The sequence below is a fragment of the Anticarsia gemmatalis genome, chromosome 6 (assembly GCF_050436995.1).
Source record: "Anticarsia gemmatalis isolate Benzon Research Colony breed Stoneville strain chromosome 6, ilAntGemm2 primary, whole genome shotgun sequence".
Taxonomy (NCBI): domain Eukaryota; kingdom Metazoa; phylum Arthropoda; class Insecta; order Lepidoptera; family Erebidae; genus Anticarsia; species Anticarsia gemmatalis.
The window spans coordinates 9,944,943-9,968,669 of record NC_134750.1 but is presented as its reverse complement, the minus strand read 5'-3'; the positions used below and the strand labels follow the sequence as shown (position 1 = coordinate 9,968,669).

Below are 23,727 nucleotides of genomic sequence, written 5' to 3'. Positions count from 1 at the left end.
GCCAATGACAGGGGACTGATACAAAACTGGAGAGGGCTATTTGTGTGGAAGTAAAAATAGACATACGGGTTCATGGCTAAATATTGTATGTTTACGATTTTTATATTGTAAAAATAATAACATGTAATTTAGGTTACTCTTTTATATGATCGTAAATGTGGGAATGGTAACAAATTAAATAAAGATAAACCTCAAAATATTTCGTAAACCAGATTACTTTCTACTAAACGATAATTTTATTGCAGTTTTTTGAGACTCAAATATTTTTGGGAGCAAACAAATCAAACATCTATTTTGATTACTCATAATTATAATGATGTCAAGATTTGTATGTTTGTCAAATGTTCCCCGAGACGTGTATAGGTCAATAAAACCGTAACATTAACGCGATGACGTTAGTTGTGATTGAACGCAGTCCAATAAATTGTAGGTACAACATTTTGTTCTGAGAATTGGTACGTTTTGTTATTTTCACGTGACCCATTGCGTTTATTCAAAATTTTAAATAATGCAGTACAAGCAGAAATAAGTATACACTATCGTTACTAATCTCAAGTTTTTGTATGAAAATTTCAATTTAATTATTGCAATTAGCCAATAGAAAATACATAGTGATTTCAAAAATACTGTTAAGTTAATAAACGGTAGTAATTTTATTATTTTTATTTAAATCATGCTTTTGAATATGTTTGTGTATTCATATTTTTGATCGTAACTATACCACTGTACCTGTTCAACTTTGTGATACAATATTTGCTTGGTTTTAGCATCTGAACATCACAATTTGGTGTCATTTTAAAATCGTTCTACCGTATTGTTTTTCATAATAACTTTATATTCTGACTATTGACGTCATTCGCTGAACAGCGACAGTTATAAACAATTTCATTTTTATCCGAAGAACGATCTAGAAAATGATTCTTTCTCTAATATATTTTTATATGAATTCTCAGAATGGCATAATTCAGATTTGCAAGCTTTTATAGTCAATCAGTTTAAATTTACAACTTGCATCAATCAACAAGAACAGTTTGATAACTAAATAAATAATTTTTCATGTGTTATTTTTCATTTTACGACTTTGAAACGAGTACTCTGAATTTGCCAATTTATATCTTTTAAATTTGAAAAGATAGTTTTCAATCACGCAAATTTTACGATATACAATATATATTTTATATATAGGTATATTTTTTTTTATATTACAGAATAAAAATTGCAAACAATCTTTAAAGAACAGGATAATAACTTATGGGTTAAAACTTACTCTAAAACAGCAGCTTTGTTACACGAAGAAATTGTGAATGCAGACAGACAATCGAAGAAAGGTTATTGACCTTAAGAAAAACAATCTGAGAGAGAATATCCAGCAAAATAAAACTTTGATACTCATATCCTATACCTGCATACAAATTGTTCCTTCCATATGAAGTTCTACGATAACCAGACACCTAACTAAGGATCTGTATAGGCTATAGATAAAAAACAGGAACCTCTATATTCATTTGCAATCGGTTATTTTTAATGGACTTTCCTAAATGTCAATTTACTACATATTCTGAAAGACTTGTTCCTGATTTCATTCGAAGTTATGATTAACAGCTCGTACCCAATAGCGGTGGAAACAGCTTGTCTAATGAGTTAATCCTTATTTACCGCTGCAGTATTACGTTAATAAGCAGTATTTCAGGTCATACTGGAAATCGATCCTATATTACAATGTTGATAGTTTGTGGACTTTGAAATCGATATTACTTGATACACCTTTCTACGAGTACTAGTATGTTAGAATATTAATTAAAGGATGTCCATAAATAGTATTCAAACCCGTTGCCTCAATCCTCGTTTTATTTGGGGAGTAGGTTAAAAGGAAGAGGCCTGAAGCCTTTCCTTGGTTACGAATGGCTGACTATCATACCTAAGGAAAAAATAGGGTTTGCGTTTTTCAGTACCATTTTTTTCCAGCACTTTAAACTACAAGAAATAAGGTGATGAAACCTTAGATGCTGAAAGAGGAATAGATGAGGAGCTGTGAAGCTAACCAATGCTAGTTAGAGCAAGAACTGGCTGTCAATCAATATCTAAACAAACGACTGTTACACAACTGTTTTCAAGGGAGGCTTGCGATTGTATACTTACTTTATTGTGAGGGCCAACAGTACTATAATGAGCCCGACGAGGGCCATTGCAATCACGACACCACATATCATGTAATTCGCATCATTCGGGGCATCTGAAACAAAGGAAAATCAACTTTAATACTTGTAACATAAGGCATAGAATAAAACGATCGTTTAACGCCATTGATTACGTACATAGTATGCAAAAAACATTTTTTTAGGACAGTTGTTTAATAGTGACCTAACTGAACGATTCTATGATTTACGTCATATATTTATGACTTCAAACAAGTTGGTAATGGTAACGTAATCGTAAAACTAATTTGTTGTTCAATGTTTTGAGCTTAGTTGAATGGATTGGTAGGCGTGATTTTATATAACATGGAACTAAAATGTACATTTTATATGACTTTTAGAGTAATAATATTCTTATAACAACACACCGTAAAGCGCATTCTTTATCACTATCGAACGTCGACAACTGGCTATCGGGAAATTTTGTATGAAAATCAAGTCATAACCTCCAACGGGCGCCGTAGGAACAATTTTTGAAGTACATTTTAACTGTCAAATGATACTCGATAGAATCAACTGCAGAGAATCGAGCTACAAAAATGTTTACTATTGACGTGTACATAAGTCTCATGTAATAGAAGGCGAGTCTATACTACTATTCAATTAGTAAGCACCTACTTTACTACGACAAACTAAGTCATGACTTCATTCAACATACAAGATTACACTAATATCTACCAACATAATTATCACCTATTCATAAAAATCACACCTCAAAGTAGAATCGTTATATTTGCATAATCCATAATATCTACATAAGTCGTTTAAATACGATGACTAGCAAAAATTCTTTGAGAAACGATTCTCATTATAAAAGCCGGTTCTAAAACGTTTTAATTGCATATTTATTAAGTACTTAGATTACGTGTATTGTTTCAATGTGTGGATTCGATGTTTGTATATTTGTATTACATATCGAAATATGGAAGGAAAATTGGAATTGAGGGATTTTCCTATTCATTTTGCCTCTCTTTCATCCCTAATAATAATGATCATCATACTGTCTCGCTTGCACATAATTATATGTATAATTTTATAGCCTGGGTATCGTAATGCTATTTGTAAACTCCAAATATTTAGAGGTAACCTAACTTTGTGCTACTATAATATCATTGCAAATACATTTTCTATAAACTTATGTCATCAAGAATAATTGCCTAATTATTTTCTATTGCAAAATACATTGTATAGTTTTCCACGTCATTCAAATAATTACGTATTTCGTCTTGTTTTGTCTATAAACAAAGACGTAGTACCCCAAAAAATATAAACAAACAAAAACTCTGGCTGATATTAATGTCTCAAAAACAATTTTTAATGAATCATCTGAATTATTGTTGATTTTTTACTGTAATTTACTATAATTATAATTATATTATTTTTAATATCGTCACATGGTTTCAGACGTCATAGTTTAATGAAATCAAAACATCCGGTGATTTTCTACAGCCTTTGTTTTGAAAACGTGTTGCACGAATCCATAAAAAAACATTGCAAAAACTAAAAAATAAACATATTCGATTCAGCAAATTTGGGACGTTACAACTCTGTTCACCTTCTGACAAGCAACGACAAAAATAAAAGAGATAGCCTAACAGTCTGTCTCTTTCCCTCATTAGGGATGGATCTGCTGCTAGAATGAGACACAAATATCCGTTAAATTCGCGGTCGAAACTTCCAGAACTCCTTGAAAGAACCCTCAGGTACAAGTTGCTTGATGCTTAAAGAATAATACGATACTTAACCATGGCCAACGGCTTACAAAGCAAGGAGAATCTTTAGCTATTAAATGAGAAAAAAAACAGTTTCGCACGCGGTAACGTGCTGCTAAGCCCACGAGTTGAAATCACGTTCCTAAAAATGGTTAGGTAGGTATCAAGTTTACTGCGTTATGTCACTAGAACCTGTTATGAGATTGTTCGTTGTTACTAAGGTAAGACCGGTATAAAAAATAATAATACATATTTATAAATGTACTAGATTTTACTGGAAGCTTGAGTATCAGATAGCACAATTTTTGGCTATTAATACATTCCATTTCATCTACTGAATGTCAAAAAGCGAAGGACTTTTGCAAATTCTAATGGTTTTGGATCGTTTTAAATATTTTAATTACTTATATCTCTATCAATTCTATCTATGTATAAAAAACTATAATTAAGTTTTAGGTTCAAAGACGTAATAAACAAAATGGTTTGAAATTAATAAGAGAAAGAACTTATACTAAGATAAAATAGTAAACTAACATGGTAATTTCATTTGAAATCCAACTCAAATTAAATCCGAATTGAACTGAACAATTACGTAAAGGTGTATTACTGTTGTCTCCAGTAATTGGTATGAGTCAAATGTCTTTCACTGATCGGGCGCAGTGCCAAATCTTAAACAGCTACAGAGAATTTCCAGACAGAAAAACCACAAGAACTTGTACTATTTCTTGGTCAGTTTTTGGTGTTTCTACTAAGGCTTATTTTCCATCCCATATTAGTTTTTCCTCAATTCCAACCCGCCGATAGTCACAATCCAGTTTGCTAACTATCTACTAGTAATTTAATTAGACTTTATTTGAACGTGTCAAATTGGATTATTACCTTGTAAATAAGTGAGAAGAAACTGCGCAAAGATTGACTGTCGTTTACTAATCACACGCCATGACAATGAATAGAACTTTATGAAAAACCAGTAACCAAAAACGTGATTTTACATTCATATACATATGAATGTAATAATATTACTATAACAAGTCTTCCAAATGGCAAAGAAGGCGAATTTTAACAACCTATTCGCAATTCAATCTACCCACATGAAATACATCATGCTATATACTTATTATACGTTCTAAGAACTCTATCCGATGACTGGCACATGTCGTACGGATTGATCTAACTCCGTGTTTTTGTTCTTCTTTATTAACACGAACAATCAAGCTGATGTCGTGTGCCAATCATTGGATAATCTTCTTGGAACGTGCTAGAAAATACTTATTGACTGAGAACTATCTGCTGTAATTTATGTTTCAGTGCTAACTGTAAAATAAGGTTTAGATAGTGATAGACTTGTATAGAAATATCATAATGTTGCCTAGTAACCAAACAATCTAACTAAGTCTGAAAATATGTAGTTGGATGCGGCTCCGTTTACTTTTGCCATAGGTACTAGTATCAAAATGTTTTCATTAGTTGATACCGACATCTAACGGTAGAAATTCACTAGACTTTTGCACTTTTAACAATCCCTGTTTATAGATGACTTTACTAACCATTGACTACTAGAGGTTGAGTTAAATACTGTAAGTAAAATCGCAACTACATTTTACCGGTTAACGGACGCGTGTACCACATCACCAATTGAACGGTGTCACATCCTTAACCGTAAACAAATCGATAAGTTGCGAATCGATGCCAATTATCAAAACGAGACGATTCCGTCCCGAATTGGTTTTCATTATTGAAATGTTATTTGTACTGTTATAGAACAATTTCGTTCGACGAACTCTCTCAATGTCGATCACGATGTTCATAAATGTTCACTGTTTTAAACTAACGGATCTGTGTTTGGTATGATATCATGAAAGTTGTTCTAACTGAAAAGACAATAGGAACATAATATCTTATAAATTGCTCTTCGCAAAATGAAAACAATACATTTTTAACAAAACCTCGACAATTTATTGAAATGAAAAGCTTTAATGTTGGGTTTTTCACTGATTTCATAATAGGATATAAATAATTCAATGTCTAAGATACGATAAGTACTTCCCACTTACATTGTAAGAAAAGTACATAACATTTATTGGTTTTCTTTCTTTATTTAAAAGAGTAGTTTTGTTTTCTATACATAACAAGTCCACATGCCACCATCAAACCGACTGTAGTAATAAATAGGTATATAAAACCCAAACGATCGAACTTTATGGTACATTAAGTAAAATTTGGAACGAATTTTGTTCTCTTTTGATCGTTCCGGTAAAAGATCCCATCACTGGGTTTTACCATGTACAAAAGGAAGTATAAAACTTACGGCATTTTTATACCTGTATTATTTTATACGGGTTTAAACATAATATTTTGTATAGAACGTTATTAAACTAAGAGCTTATAGCACTCATTCATGTAAGGTTTGAAATAATAGGATGAAATCATTCGATTATCACTTAGACGTATGCAGTTATTTATGTAACTAACTCTTCAACTACTTACTACCGGATTGAACTGAGTTGTACTACGCATGTACTTAGTATGAGAAACGATCTCTATCTTGCTTCCATTTATATTGAAGTGAAAGCGGGAGAAAATTAGAATTATTCTTTGTTTACACACATTCATTTGTCATTTTAACTTGTATTCAAATACATGATTACTTTGGCTTTTCCATTGCTACTGGTATTTTTTATGTAACAAAGGAAGACAAAATATATTCTGAAAAATAAAAAATAACCGTTTCCTTAACCGCTTTTAATTAATGGAAATATTTTTTTCGTAGTAGCACGTAAAACTTTCCTTTACAAATTCCATACAAGTTGTTTCATACTATGAATCACTACATAAGTGTCGAGAAAGATGGAAATCTTTAGTACACAAACAAGACACTCGTGACAAATAAGTATTATGTGTAAGTCTAAACTAGGAAACCGCGTCAACATGTTAGTTGATTGAGCTAATAGTTTGAGTGGTAGAAGCATTTCTTTAATGAATACTACACATAAAAGTGCCTTGCGGGCTGTGTGTTATATGTACTTTACTTTACGACCAATCACTTAAAGAGCCAATGAAGACGACAGCTTTCAGGGATGATCAAGAATTACTACACAGTTGGTTATGAGTGTAGTAGATGTTCAAGTAAATCAGTAGCGCCTCTAGTGTGAAGCAAAGGAACTAATAAGTATGAACGTTGTTTGACATTTGAACGAAGTGCATGAATTGTATCGAAAAGTCGCACTTTGCTCTAAGTATACTGAAACTGCAAATTCTTATAAACATGAAAAGTTCCATGGTGACATAACTTTAAGAGAATTGGGAATTCCAGTTCTACAAGACCTGTATCTTGACCACAATATACGTAAATAAAGCAGTCGTACCTATAAAGTTAGTACTTTATTTGATTTATTTCAATGAATTCCCAACAGTTGCGGTCAGTTAAACCGAGTGTTGGCTGGAAACCAACGTTTTCCTTTTTATATACAATTAACGGTAATACTATAACATTTTCCTTGTATAGCAACGAACATGACCACCAAGGTTGAATCAGGAAGACTGGTCTCGTAACGGTACACTCATGTGAAACTCGAAATACGATGTCAGAGATTAACGTTTCAACATTTGACACAGCGAAACACAGAGTCGTATTCAAACCAAAGTGTGTTAATTAACTCCTCGAAACCGTACAGCTGGAAATCGAAATCATGTTTTGCAGAATGTTGATTCCGCGAAACGGAAACAGCGAGATAATGCGTTGTGTAAGCGTTTCTTCATCGATTCAATGAGAGTACATCTGTCCCGTTGGTTATTACTACACCGGTGGTACGCCATTGAAACCATAACAATGTGAGAACAATTATAATTGTTGCAATCTTTCTGTTATCTATTTATACTATTAGTATCATCTCTCAAGAGTTTATGAATAAAAGCTATTCAATAACGAGCTTGTCGACTGGTACATTAAAACTAAACAGTTTCTACCAAAGTATTTGATTTTATCAACTAACTGGTATCGGGGCAACAGACTGTGACGAATCACAAAAATAATGAGAAGATAGGAAATTCCTACAAAAAATACGCCTTCGCTGTAGCGTTACAGAAAAAAGTCGTTAACCCTAGCCTCGAAGCTGACACTAACTGTACAAAGGTTTAATGTTCCAAGTCCTAACGATGGAATCAGGTGTAACAACAAGTGCATCGCACTCGACGAGGGTGAATGCACTCAACTGGTCTTTTCCTATAACGTTTCGGGGTTCCTGGGCCGGATTGAGAACTCATTAAAATTTTATTTATAACTATAATTAATATAACAATGGTTGTTAATAGCTATAGTAACAAGTAATATTTTATCCTTCCTTTATTTGCCGGAGCACTCGCCTTGTCAATAATAATTGACATTAAAATGACTGAATGAGTTCGTGTTTTTTATCTGTTTTACTCTTACGTGAAAGTTTTGATTTATGTAACTGTTTTTTATTCACTGACTACTTTTAAGTCTGTAGTTGTTCCATTAAGAATTTGTTCTTTATTATAAACAATTTCCAATACGTAAATGTACGTGTATCATACTTTTTGCTTCGGAAAATCCCAATTCATTTTGGGCGCCAAACAAAAGATTACTTTCTTAGTCATAAGGACTGAATGAATGACTGACCGAATTGATTGTACTTTCCGATTACGGTATCTTGATCCTTTTATAATGTAGGTCGTAAAAAAACGCTTTTACTAGAAGCAGTATCGTATATCGGCCTATGATTTTATAAGGATTCTGTTTAGTAAGCCTTTAAAGTTCCGAAACCGTAAAAATGATGTAACGTACGTATCTGGCGACATTGACGCAATCACTTCTATGATAAATACATTACTATATCTTACACTACTCGGACTTCTGTTACCTTCGTTCTAACAATACATTGGATATTAGTTCTTCAATATAATGTTTCTGAATGTTGAATTCTTGAAACTTTTTATATTAGGTACTCCTATTTTTGGAATGCTCTTTTAATTGTTTAAAACCATGCCTGCCAGCTGTACGGACAAATATCAGTGAACTTATCAAGTTGATATAATACTGATAGATAATCCAGAAACTACCGGTAAATATATCTAAGCGGTATCAGTCTATCCGTAAATGATTCCGGTATACAATGACTTTCATAAAATTAAAATGGCCTTCTACATATACTAAAGCAAACACTATAATTAAAAAGGAACATACAATCACGTTTTAATTATCACCTAATCAGCCAATCAAATAATTCAACGTCCCTATCGTTCCTAAATACATCACTGTCCTCGTGGACGGTAGCCTCCAAACATGCAAAGCCATCGTTTTAGTTCCACGTGTAACCTTGTTCTTCATATTGATCGATGAAGAACACGTCGGTGTAAATACTTTTTGCACATACAGCGATGCACCTAGCTCTCATATTACGCATCGTAATACAACCTGTTGTCTCACACTCAACAGATTCAAGTTGCTTAGCAACAGTCTTTGGAAACGTCACTTTTTGACATATGTCAAAAATGTTTAAAAATCGTCGATCGTCGTTTGCTTCGTTTTTCTTTTTTTGTGATAGACAGATGTCATTAAGTTTAAAAAGTTAGAAAAATAAATTAAGAAATTGGTATTGACACGTGTAAAACGTTTTGAGTGTATTAGTATTCGTTCCTTTGAAGATACCTATCAGTCTGAACGTTTTTGTTATTTGTTTTGAAATATATCATATATCTTAAGGATCTTCAATTATTCTAGATTAAATTCAACATCCTTGCATCAACTGTGTTATTGATCTTTATCAATCAGACAAATTAAAATCTGTTTGTTTTACGAGCATGTTTATTTTGGATATTTTTGTAAAGTATAAAAAGCGTAGGATATTTTGTTTCATGATAATATCTGCATAGGTTAAGGTGACCTGTAATTGATACGTTAGTGTTAAAGGTCGATATCGGCAAAACAATAAATGAATAAAATAAGTGCGTCCTCAAGAGTTTAAACGGAAGACCTTGCTTAAGGGGGAAGGGAAATCCGCTGTATCAGAATTGTAACGCATGATACGGGGTAAGCATATTAATATAAAGTTTAATTAAATGCTTCCGTTTTGTCTGAACACTGAAAATGCACAATTTAATTCAGATCGCGTTTTGATAGCAGCATGCATATTGCTTGATGTTGTGATGAGGAACTATTCCTAATAGGAATAAGTTATATTACAGACAGAACAGTCTATGAAGTTTTAATCTTATAATAATTAAGAGATGGCAGTACTACGCTGCTGACCTTAGAACAGGCCATCATTGATTCAAAATACATGTTCCAACTACCAATGACATCTGTTCTTCGCCTTCTATATAAAGATTCCATCTGGTGACCAACGGTTACCGGCTGTCGTCGTTTATTCAAGAACAAACCGATCGATACTTTTACGTTCGATACACATCTCTACACATAACATAATTATATTATATTTATCATTCGCCACATGATTTATAAAACATTCGAGACAACTGATCCACTAGAACGTTCACGTTACGGTTACGTTAAACAACTATGTATTGAGAAACCCAGAGTAAAGTTACCAAACAATGGCAATTGTTAGAAGAATCAACTATTTTGGACACGTGACTTGTAATCCATAAAATATACAATGTTTTGATGGTCACGACTACACGCTATGGGCCACAAACACACGTGATTCTTTCCAAACACGTTTGCGGAACAAATGTTCTAAAGTACGTGACATCTACTTCATACATATACGTCTTTTTAAATTGCGTCAATGTAAGAAAAATATGACCTATCGTGAAGAGATAGTATGTGTTGCGATCACTCATGGCTGAATGTGACTTTTCGTTATACCGTTAGTTGATACAACACAAACATTATAATCTACTGTGTTGAAATATAACAAATTGCTTTTTTACCGCTTTGATGTCCCGGTTATACTTTTAAATCATTTTGTTATGGCACATATTGTTAAAGTCACCGGCGTAAGATAAACTGTCTACAGTTACGCCGACGTTTGCGTTCAAAATTGCTCCGTGATTTTATAATCAAAGTCTCAGTGAAACTTGTATAAGAAATGTGATGAGATTTCACTTTGAGAAAATCAAGAATTATTCTTTTGGAACAGTAAAATCATGACGTGCATAGAAAAGAGAGATTACTGTACCAATCTGCGTAACACTAGAAATTCGAGAAAGCGAAGTGCAATCGTAATATCAAATGGAATCTATCATGTAAGGTGTCGTAATTATAAATGATCCATTTGTCGGTAAGCTGTGATAATTTCGTCCGGTTCGATAACTATAGTTGACGTGTTGAGCAATACCAAGACCAACTTTCACTGGTAAAGACCAAAGTTATTATGGTCGTTCTGCGGAAGTACGATCCAGTTATAGAGAAAGCAGCCGCCAGGAACCTGTGTATTGCGTCTGTGTCAGTTAAAATAACTTGGAATTGTCCTCAATAACCACATTTATTTAACTACTAAAATGCATAAGGATTTTTCAATATTGTAAACTGCACGCAACATAAAAATTGTAAGCGTAAAAATCAGTGCAATGCTACAGACCATTAAAGTATGTAACTGGTTTACATAGCAACAAACAATTAACCTACAAACGCGATTTCTGCTCTCCTTATTGCATAGAATAAGCGAAAAATGGTCGTATTTATAAAATATTTGCAACTAAGTAAGTATCGAAGTCCACATATTTTACGATTCAACAGAAAGTAAAAGAAGATGTAATAACTGAAGGACGTTACAACCGACAAGAATGTATGCAGAAGATAGAAATTACGTATGCATGTATATTGCATAATATTATTATGTTAGGCATTGCGGTAGACATCATAATTGAACTTTGGAGACATACCTCAAAAGTCTAGATTTATAGCACCTACGATCCCAGTTTATATCAATACCAGGCCATAAAATAAAACTCCATTTTATAAATTTCAAACTGCACGGTCCATATTTCAGCGTCTCGAACGGAAGGTTCAAGATGAATTCCTTTCACATTTTGTTCCCATCCATAGAAATCCAATATTGTTATGCTATAAACCCGACACCATTTGAGAAGCGATCGAGCATGAAGTGTGGACGTAAAAAAAGATTGTGAGAACCTATACCCGGCTCTTCCATTTACGTTCCTGGGGGTCTACTTTGATACAACGCAAAATGAAAAGGTGTAAAATATCGATATCTTATCAAAATTCTACGGATTCAAAAATTTTGCTTGAATCATAAAACAACATTATAAGGTATTTATTTGGTACTTCCTAGCCTGTGTATAATCGAAATCTAGTTAAGCTAATATTTTTTTCTTTTTAGCTACATGTGTCCTATTCCTGCAAAAAAAGTGGAGTGTTCTAAAAGTGACATGTCTTTCTTTTACGAGATTTTCGTATCGAGCATTGATAGTAGGCCCGCAGTTGAGAATCGAAATAAAACAAGCGAGGCAGGATTCACGGCGGGGAATGTAGCCCTTTTAGCTTAAAATAGAATATATTCTTAGTGCTTCTTACTTACTGGTTTGTCATGAGTGTGTTGTACTGCAAACGACAATTATTTTTATTGTTCTCAACGGTTTTGAATAATGAACTAAAAATACTTGCTCATCTTTTTATAATAATTAAAAACTTTTTATAATAGCTCATATCAGTGTTCTAGAGTCTACGATTTCAATAAAAAATGTCATAAATGTGAATTTTGTAAATGTTTTTATAAGATCGGATAACTTATATTTAACGATAAAACACTAGAATTTAAACATCTCATTTTAAAGATTATTATTTATTCAACATATTAAAACAACAACAGTAACAATATTTAATTTTTATGTTACTAGTTATGTTTGTTTCAATAACCATCGTCAAGTGAATTGGCTTGTTCTAACAAAAATAGTAGATGTTTTATGGTCTGGAAATCTTGCCAGACGACCAAGCCGTATAGACTATACAAATAAATAGAGAGTCAGACTGAAGTCGAGACACATTTGAATCATCCAGCCGCTTGACTAACTTCTGCTATTAATAAGTGGGATACTACGAAAGCATATCCTGTATTGGTACAACCAAGAGCAGATTGACATAACCAAAGTATATAACATACCAGATGACTTGAGCAACTCCACTTGCATATAATTTGAAGAAGCTAAACATGATTTTTGGAAATCATTTATGAGTATACTTAATTCTGCTTCTTCTTATCTCAATGTCATTATTCAATAAATTTAGTTTCAGGATTTAGCCATAAGCAAGAAGAAAGACTGTCGATCTTATAATATTAGTATGCCTAATATAAAACGAGGTAGATATCTCCGAAGGGTGAAGTGTTAGTGCTTTAATACGCCCACATTCTGCCCATCATGTTTTAGTCCCATAAAAGATTATGTTTTTGCAATCAACCAGGTACAATCTTTAACTCTAGACTAATGAAATGTACTATCAATGGCCGACTATCGAAAAAAAATCCATGTAAATCTGATCACTGTCTTTCGCGGGCGCCGTAGGAACTATTTTTGCAGCACATTTTAAATGGCAAATTCTCGATACTAAATGGTAGGGAATATAAAGTATCCTATATACAAAAATTTTCGATAGCAACTGTCAATTAACTTTTATTTTGACAGCTTCATTGTTTTACGACGACAGATGCCATTTACAATTAGCTTGTGTGGTAATTAACGAGAACACCATTAACTGGAAATGATATTAATAGAAATTATGTGTGTCATTTGTGTGTCATTTTTGTCGAGTAAAGGCACATCATTTTAACAAAGGATGTTACTCATGTCATAATGATCTTGGAACCTATTCTATTGTGTTCTATTAACTACATATTACGTTTTCCTTTCATTATATATAAAGTTTTCAGTAAATATGAAGGCTATACCACAAACTAATCAGTAAATAAACAATAATCATAATAAACATTACTCAGTATTTCCAATGAAAACGTTTGTTATAAATTAATTTCGAAGGAAATTAGTATTGCAGGAGGTATTAATTATCCTTTCCCTGTTTATTTGTGTGTATTTCATTGTTTAAAAGCGGTATAACGACCCGACAGCATATACATTCTGTATGTATGTTCATTATACTCACATGCATGTATGTAGTTACTTTGTGGTATGAGTGTGGAGTAAGCGCATTGCCCTGTAGCGGCACTTATAGTCCATCAACTTAGTAGAGAACCTTGTATGCAAGGAATGCGGTTAACGGAGATACACAAAATATAGAATTTAGAACATCAGTTCACAGCTGACCTATGCAGTGGAAGATTTTTTCTTACTGTAGCTCTCCTTGTAGAGATACCCGCAAAAACTGATTATGTTCTGAATACATCGGGAGTTGCCAGACTACAGTAAGAATTCTTTGGCGTATTGCGGTTAGTACAAAGTACAAATGCACAAGAAAGCCTTTTTTGAACAACGATGCATTACTGTTCGTATTTATTTTGATGTTTTCCTTCTGCATTATAGGAATTTAGAGAAATTCTTATACCTAAACATTAAGTTATAATTGTGAACCTGCAAAATGGCAAAACCCTTTGTTATTAGCCTTGAATGGCCTTGATCTCTTAATGTACTCGATTGTACCGATTGTGGGCATTATATTATACAAGTGTAGTAATTATACAAATGACAAAACAGTATACGCAACGGTACACGCTATAGTGGCATAGTGAGTAATAGTGCCGGTATAAACACCGTACAATTGTGTGAATCACCACCGCTGTTTATTAATGATGTCTGATGCCCACTGATCTATTACATTATCATTGCATAACGTTATGGTCTGGCTTTACCGCATTATCTTGGATTCTCGTAAATTCTCTTGTTTAGTGAGTTGTGTAACTTTGATGTTGGCTACTATTGTTTGTGTACATTTGTCTCTATACAGTTAAACAGTTTACCGCAGAGGAAGAAGAGCACAAAAATATCAAATCAATATTATAGAATTTATGACATTTTTCCACTGAGGGTGCAATGTAATTCGTACTTGGACTACCAGACTAACTTAGGACAATTAAATACAAAACAATGGATATAATTTTGTAATCGAACCAGTTTCGTGATTGATTTCGCAATATTTTAAGTGTCGTTTTTCATGAAAATGAGTCATATTTGGAACATTAGCGCGTTATAATCACTGCAAAGGTTATTTCTGTATTTTAACTTATAATTAGTCACTATGAACTGTAACAATCACGCGAATGTGACTAAGGGCAACGCTGCCCATAGAGCTAAAGAAAAAAGCTTTATAAATCATAACATGTCAACTTTCACCTTGTGGAAAAAAACACGAAAATTCTAGAAAATGGCGTCTGTAATCAAAAATATGGAAGTCACTAATATCGATATTGCGTGACCATAATAAATGGTTCAACATTTTCATGGGTATCATAAAAAATGTATGTCTAATTGACCCGAAGGTCAAGGCGTAAGGTCAAACACATAACATTCAATAAACATCTAATACTTTGCTTTTGTTTACATAAAAACATTTACTAGAAAGTGATGTCGTTTATACGATTGTTTGTAAAATATTTTAATTGTAAAATAAACCTTGATTCTTGGGAATAAAATCCATTTTTCATTGAAGATAATGTTGAAAAGATTTCAAATGATGAAAGTACAATGACACATGAAATGAAAGTGAGTTTTAAAGTAGGTTGAGGTTCTGTATGATTCTGAAGAGATCGGTCGTAATGCAATTTAAAGTTCAAGGAGATAATTGTTCCACATTTTGATTCACCACTTTGACTTGTGTTCTTTTTCAAATGTAAAATGAACTAAAATTTTAAACTCACGAATTTAATATTGAATCGATAATAATGTACGTATTATAGGAAAATTGTATGAGGAAAATAAATATAAATAACAAAAATATTAATGTATCAGTGATCATATCAAATTATGTATTTAATATAAATTTTCAACTAATTTTACCATTTGTGTTTTAGGAATTTTCTGCAATTGTTCCTTACTTATTTACAAAGTAAAAAGATACTTGTAATATAAACCCTTTAAAAGATTATATCAGGATAAAACTGCAACAACGGTACCCATAGAATATGGATTTCCCCGCTGCAAAAACAATGTTTATAATATAAAGAGGAAATGACTGACGGGTTCAGAGGGAACGACGTCTATTAACAATTCTATGATATTTATTAATTAATAACATAAAATATTGGCAAAGTATTTGGTCTACAATTCTTAGCTTAAAATAAGTTTTTTTTTATTTGGAAAGGTGACTCCAGATTTTTTGTTTTGAAATTTTTAATTCGATAAAAGAAATTATAACTACGTAAATTCCTTTTCTATACATAATTGGCTTTGTTATTAATTGCGCAATAATATTAACAAAGATATTTTAAATAAATGCGGAATATAGGTATAGACGCAATATACGTATTTCCCATAACTACAGTAAACAATATAATAATATATTGTGAGGTCATAACAATATGGCGTACAAAACTAAACTTAATTAGTGGTTTCAGCTCTTTGTGCGTAAACGTTTATATCAATTATATTCCAACGACTTAGTAGAGACCCTTATTACTCCTTATTACTCCACCAACTTGTATACCAAATTCAGAATTTAGAATATCAGTGACCCGCAAGCTTATGCAATTGACGATAGTTTTTGTTTAATACGACTGCTTTATTTCGTAAATACAGAATTATTAATTATACCTAATGTAGACGGATCGTACATTCCAAGGTATAGTAGGTGCCTACTATATTGTCAGCTTACTTGCATTTACAAAGTGCAAGATGAAGAAACATGTAACACATCACGTAAGCTTGTCTTTCCAAATCATTTCATTGGCATATTGAACCAGGAAACCATTTATCAAAATGCTTATGAACCTTTCAATCTTAATCAATCAGTAGAAAGAGAGCAGAGAAGACAACTAATGCTTAGAAATTACTTCTTTATTACCTGGTATATAAGAGCGTTTACTGCATGCTCATCTTGCTTTAAAAGTTTTGAAACTTCAGGTCCAGTATCGTTTTATTCTACCTTTGCTGTAAATCGATGTGTTATTTGGTTTTATTTCGAAGGAGTCGGTTTGGTTACACTGCGAAAGTTAAAAAGCTGTTAAATTAATCGTTACTGCAACATGAAGAAAGGAAATCAAACTAAATGGTCCGGCTATATAGAATGTTCTCACGAAAGAGTTCTTATTAACAAAACAAATTAAAGAAGAACTTTTAATACACTTCAAGACTAATCCCTACCCATAATTATAAGAGATGTTCAGGGAAAATGAATCAAAGACGAAACAAGAGAAAAACCTAGTTGGTGGCTCATTTCAACACACAAAATGGCACACATTTCCTTAATACGGAGTTAGTACTTATATTAAATTAGCTTTCTTTATGCATAAGTACTGCTTGCGTAACAGTTGCAGTAACAGCTATTACATAACGTCACACTAGACAAGGGAAACTTCAGTTAAGTCACGAAACTTGCGCAAGTATCATTTCACTTTACTTTTATTTTAAAACTATGGTTACGTGTACACCACCAATGTCTTTATGCAGTTTTTGCTTACATTCTAATTAATGTTGCTTCAAGTTTTCATTTTAACTTATAAAACAACATGCGGCGATGTCGTGACTCGAGCTTACACCATCCTTTTAAACACTCTGTTGGATAAGCACGCGATTTTTCACTGTATATTCATTGTTTTAAAGTTGATTTTTATTATAAAAGTAATTTCTTATTGTTCGTAACTTCCGCCCGCAACTGCGATGCGCAAGCGCCGGCAACATGCTCTCAAGTAATGAGGTCACAGAATTTGTTCACAAAACATCTGTTAAAAGTATTTTGATGAGTTCTGAACAAACCACTAAAGTGGAGGTCGAAAGCTGGTAATTTTGTACCGATTTAGATAAAGATCTGTACAAAAAAGTTAATTTCAGAAAGTTGATTCAGGTAAAACCGTATAATTTGGAATTTACTAACTGGAAAACATATTTCCGTGGAATATTTAGTTGCTCATATGGATGAGAATATGCAAATAAAGATAAAATATACTATGAGTCCACTGCACTTTTTCAGATAAACGTTTCTAAGTAATCTCATGTAAACATGATAGGTGGTCCACAGATGATTCACCTCACCGGCCCGATTAACCGTATGGTATTATGAATATTCCTACCAAAAATAGCACACCAACGATTTTTAAGAATTGAGTATCAAATTATTAACACCTACGTCTGAATTTCAGTGATTTCGTGACTAATAACGTGGGTGTTTGCTTCTGATAAATATTTTGACCCACTTGGGAATTAGTTTAGCAGACTCGTGTTTCTAACAAAGAATAGGTCATAGCTTCGCGTTGGTTTCATAACAAGCAAATACAGATCATAGTTCATACAATTTATTAACTAGACTCTATTCTCACAAGCCAGTTGCCTGTGCCAATTAAGAAATAAAAATGTCCTTTAATTGTTCATTGTAACATTTCAAAACGTTAATTGCATTCAGTTCTCAGTATTGAAAGTCGTCAGTCCGGTTCTTAATACTTATATTTTATTGTACCCTTACTTTTCACTTAACCGTTATAAGCAGTTTCTTTGCGCGTACAATTGGTAGCGACACGAACGATCAGCTTTCTTGCAATTTTATAGAGATTTTTACATCTTTTATAAAGATTATAAAAATCTAATTACATAAAATGAATGCACTGTTATAAAAACACAATTGCTCTTAACGATGTCACGTTGAATTTAATGTTTTTTGTTCTTTGCAATCAGCGCGTGACTTATCCTGAGTGGTGTATGTAATTTGCGATATCTGTACTTACGACGTTTTGTAAATAAAACGTTTAGTTGTATGCATTTTGTAAGCTATTTAGAAAGAGCATTGCTTAGTAATGACACAGAGTTACATAAAGAATAATTACAAAAAGTCCAAGAAGTTCATGATATGGCCTGTAAGATACTCTACTCATGTTTGTGTCTACACGTGATAATATTATATAAACAAAACCACGTAACGCAAAGTTTACTATTAATCATACGTTGTTTAGTAGAGCATCTTTTTATAGTAAGAAGGTAAGATGTATCAATCATATACCATCACGAGGTGATAAACCAGATACGAGATGTCGAGATAATAATTTGTCACGAATGAAAATATTAAATCATTGATTAAACATTAGTACAACACTTTCATTGGCTGGAAGGGTGATTTAGAATTACCGCATTACGGTCTTTTATTTTTAGGTCGGCGTCATAATTATTAATCGATGCCGAAACATTTTAGTACAGGCTTGTTTTTGGTGTTAAAATGATTAGACAAGTCTGAATTGCGTATCGCATTTTCACAATTTAAGATTTGAAAATTGAAAAGAAAAATAAGGAGCAAAAAAGTAAATAGTATAGTATAATCGCATTTGGTAAAACCTAAGGTAATCGTCATCGCATTGTCAGACTGTATATTCATCTTGTGATTCCCACACATTCTGCATTTTATAACAGCTTTAAGTCTTGGAGGTTTTAACATGAACAATAGGTTTCATAAATCTTAGATTTAACTGATTATGAACGAACCGGAAAAATGTTTAGTCCCTGCACAATAAAATTTAATTTGATGCCTACACGCTATTAAGAATATAAAGGAATGAGGTAAAGCAATACAAAAGCTCATTTATGTTTTCTGAGAATTTAAACATTTGCAGTCAAAACACATTAGCCAATATAATCTCTTTTAGCCCTTTTTATCAGGTAGTATGTATTACGCCTATTAACGATTCGAAATGTAGGTCCCACGTCACTACCCAATTTCAGAAGTTATTTGTGTCTACCGTTATTAGTATTACATACCCTACATTTTGCCTTCATATTTAGTATGTGGGTAACATTGAGCTTAATACATATTACGTGTGTATCGGAAGCAGAACAGTTTAAAATATTGACCGATAAAGTAATTTCATAAGTAGCATGACCAAAATTTTTCTGACATTACACGGTCACGTGTCGTAATGTCCGTTGAGTCTATTAATTGTTGTTCTTTAAAGTTTAAATGTGTGTAAGGGCCGAATGGACCCATATGATGGATGTCAAGTTCAGCCAAGTATTGGGGACAAGTGTTGCAATCACGCGAGTTAGTCATGCTGTTATGAAAGGCCGCGGAGTGCTCCCACTCAAGCACTTTTTGCATTTATTTCTCATTACCTCGGTATGAGTTTTTTCTTTTGTTTTGCATAAGCTATGATTGTTGTTTGAGGCACATAATAACGCAGTATTTTTGTTTACTTTTTGAAGGGAAAAATGACAGCTAGAAATATCAGATCATTTGATTTGCCCATGTCAAGTAATGATAAATCCTTAAGTAATAGTTTACATAATCCGGCCTGATCAATCAGCTGCTAACAAAAATTAGCACGAGTTTGTGCTAGTTCTCATTAAATTTCAGTCACGTTATGTATATGCTGATTTCAGTTCAAATGAATCACTTGGTACATAATATGAGTAACATCGTAAATGTGGAATAGAGGGCCGATGCCCCACCAAAGAGTATTACAATCACGAGTATGCCGCATGATCTAATACTGCTATGTAACCTCCAAATGCCTAACGAATGTGCTGACATTCAGAATTTAAAAGCATTAAACTGTTGCTAGCCTGCTAATGTTAGAACGAAAAAACTGTACAATTTCTGATGTTGTAGTAATAGCTTCTCTTCTATCTTCATCTAATTTTACTATATCGTAGACTACATCCTGCAGTGGCAAAATGAGTTATTACACACGTAGGTGTACACTGAGGAAATCACCTGTACTTAAATTTGTTTGCGGTTTCTGTATCTCTATACCTATGTATTTCAACAGAATAAATGTTTATACGTTCTTCCACCTCGTGACCAAAGGATTCGTGACACCAAATATCAGTATTTTCTGCGGAGTTATTAGCAATTCAAACCCATCATTATATTTCTGCATAGAGCGGGAAGGCACAGCTGTGAGTCGCAAGTGTGCCAAGGCAAAACCTCACTGTCGCCTACAGTACTAACTTATATACATGTAATTAAATATGTTGAGGTGGAAACGTAGTTTTGTTTGCTGACCTTTTTTCGTCTTCCGTTCAAAGATGGTTTCGTGAAGGTTGGTGGGTGTAAAACTACAGATTTTATAGGGCAGGTTTGTCAATGAAATTCTTTTATTGCTTCACGATTCGACTTAAAAGACTTTAACCTGCAGTTCTTTATCAATGATAAAAATATTATTATAATACCCAATGTCAACAGTTTTAAAAGTACAAACTAGCGTACTCTGTCCCGCAATTGCCTCATGTATAATGTTCACTTTGACCTGCTTTTAATCCTGTCGATCTAGAAACGTTTAGTTTAAGATAAACCCTTGCAACAGCCGAACGAGGAAAATGGTTTTAGGATTAGAAACATTGTGGATCAATACACATTTGTAATAACCATTTTGTTCGTCAATGGCAACAAATATCACAGTTTCGTTTTTTGCTCACAAACTTACTCTTAGGTGAACTAAACGTCGCATTACGTACTTTGAGTTGAATTAAAATTGTCTTAGAATCCTTTAAGTAACTCCATATTTTAAAGGTTAAACATTGTTCTAAATACATTTTCCTGTTCATAAAATTCCATATAATTCAGTCGCGATTAACGTTAATGACGTACATAGAATTCCTATATTAAAACATTTTGCGCGTCTACATTATTGCGTCGTCGTATAAAATCCTGATGTTCTAGCGGAACTGATTGCATTTTTACCGTTCATTTTGATATTATCTACAACTGAGGTTATCTCTAAGATAATGCTGTGAACGAGAAATGTGTAACCGTTGCTATGCGTTCAATGTTTTTAGATATAAGGTAAACGTACAATATAACAAATGTACTGTTTGGTGAGTTAGAAATTATATTCCTTTACTCTTTGTTTATACCATCATCCGAATGTTTTTTTTTTTTTTGGAAAATAAAATTACAAAATTCCCGGCCTCTCATTTCCCTCATTAGGGGCATGACCAGCAATGAGACAGCCGCAAATTAAATTTATTTACAAATACAAGCGTGACCGGAGTTATAATTAGAGTATGTTTGAACACCTTTATTTGCACCAAATTATTAGTATCAATAACAACTTGTGTAATAACAGTTGTTTTGATAATAATATCTTTAAAATTTTCCACCAAATGTAACATTAGATCAGCGAATATCGCCAAAATTTTCCATGGAGTAGAATTCTCATCACCTTCACTACCTTACACAATACTGTTAGGCAACAATAATAAGTAATACAATAATACCTTTACGACCGGACGACAAATAAGATAATCAGATTGTACGGATGACTTCATAATTATTCAACAAAACGTATCAGACAATGATACCGGATGACATTGTTCCCAAAAGCAACTGATTAGATTAAAATGACAATTTCTTGAGAAAGAATTAGTATTTTATGAATGAAATAGATAATTATCTCTTTTATATCTTACCTGCCTATTTGATTTACCTATTGTCAAAAGCATAAGTAACTTGTCTTTTATTTTTTCGCGACTAAACGGCTTTCTCCCGGTTTCTGAGAACATTTAGCGGTAGTTTATCTATTCAATAGTGTTTTTTGTTTTGTATGAGTTTAAACGCTATTGAATAGATAAACTACCGCAAAATGTTTCTCAGAAATCGGGGGCTAATCGATTTGTTGACAGTTTGAAAGGTGGAAGAATATATCCCGGAAATAAATTTTCTATATTTTCTTCGAGTGTTGTTCTAATAGTACTTGTCTTTAATCATAGTTTATTTATAACAATTATTTCTCATAATTCTATAATTGCATCTACTTTATTGGATAACATAGACACTTATAGATAATGATTAAATATTGATTTCTAAGAATACCTGCTTCAATTGTTAAGTCAGACTATTCTAGTTGTATTGTTTTCTTGTAATTTCCTAATTGTTTTATTGATAGATAATATTGATTTTCCCACTTTACTGACCATTGTATCGAAGTATCAATATTGTGTTTGATATAATTTTTCCGTAATATAAATATTTGAAGGCAAAATCAGGCCATAAATCATTTTAAAATAGACTTTATCTCATTGGCAGTTTGTTTTCTATAGGTACTTTTGTACGGGAAATTCTATGTCAGATAATGAAAATTTATAATACGTAGATATCTATCGAAGTCCACAGAGATTTAGGAGGGATTAGTACGAAAGTATTTTAGTACGTTTGTGTTGAACGTTGCTATGTGAATTACAATTGTACGAATCATTCTGACTTTCAGAGAGTTGAGTTTCTTAATTACTCTTTTGTATGAACATTTTTTTATACTATTATTAAGCTTGATTCTCCATGTTAGGGATTTATTACCCTTTATATAAAACGTAGGTAGGTGTAGTCGAGACCAAATTGTGTGTTTGTGTTTCTATGTTGCCGGCAAGTACATCATCAAGTGGTAACACTTATTTAAGAATGTGAGAAAAAATGCCATAAGTATGGAGATTAAAACCTTGGAGGTAATGAGAATCACATGATTCCTAAATACTATACGTATCACATACGTGTTATGAACAGTTAACGATAATGTAGTAAAAAAATACCAAAATATATTACAATTTACTCATTATTTAACCATTTACGTAATTACTTACGTCTTAACAACGCAATGTAGTTTTTTATTTTATGTTATTGTATTTCTAACGACGTAACACTCGTATAACGTTTTCTCACGTGTAAAGAACTGGAGGCCTACTCTAGTTCTTCGAAGCGAAATCTATGACCTTACTCTATTTCGTACACGCACATGGAACAGGCA

General features: G+C 32.7%; 1 protein-coding gene across 3 annotated transcripts in view; it reads right to left on the bottom strand.

Annotated features, from left to right (window-relative positions):
- The window catches only part of LOC142973724 (uncharacterized), a 242,803-nt gene that overhangs the window by 14,083 nt on the left and 204,993 nt on the right, over positions 1-23,727 (bottom strand). For all 3 annotated transcript variants that reach the window (XM_076115699.1, XM_076115700.1, XM_076115701.1), the window contains one exon: positions 2,140-2,233. In XM_076115699.1, the coding sequence (XP_075971814.1) occupies positions 2,140-2,233 (94 nt within the window). The remainder of the gene's footprint in view (positions 1-2,139; positions 2,234-23,727) is intronic.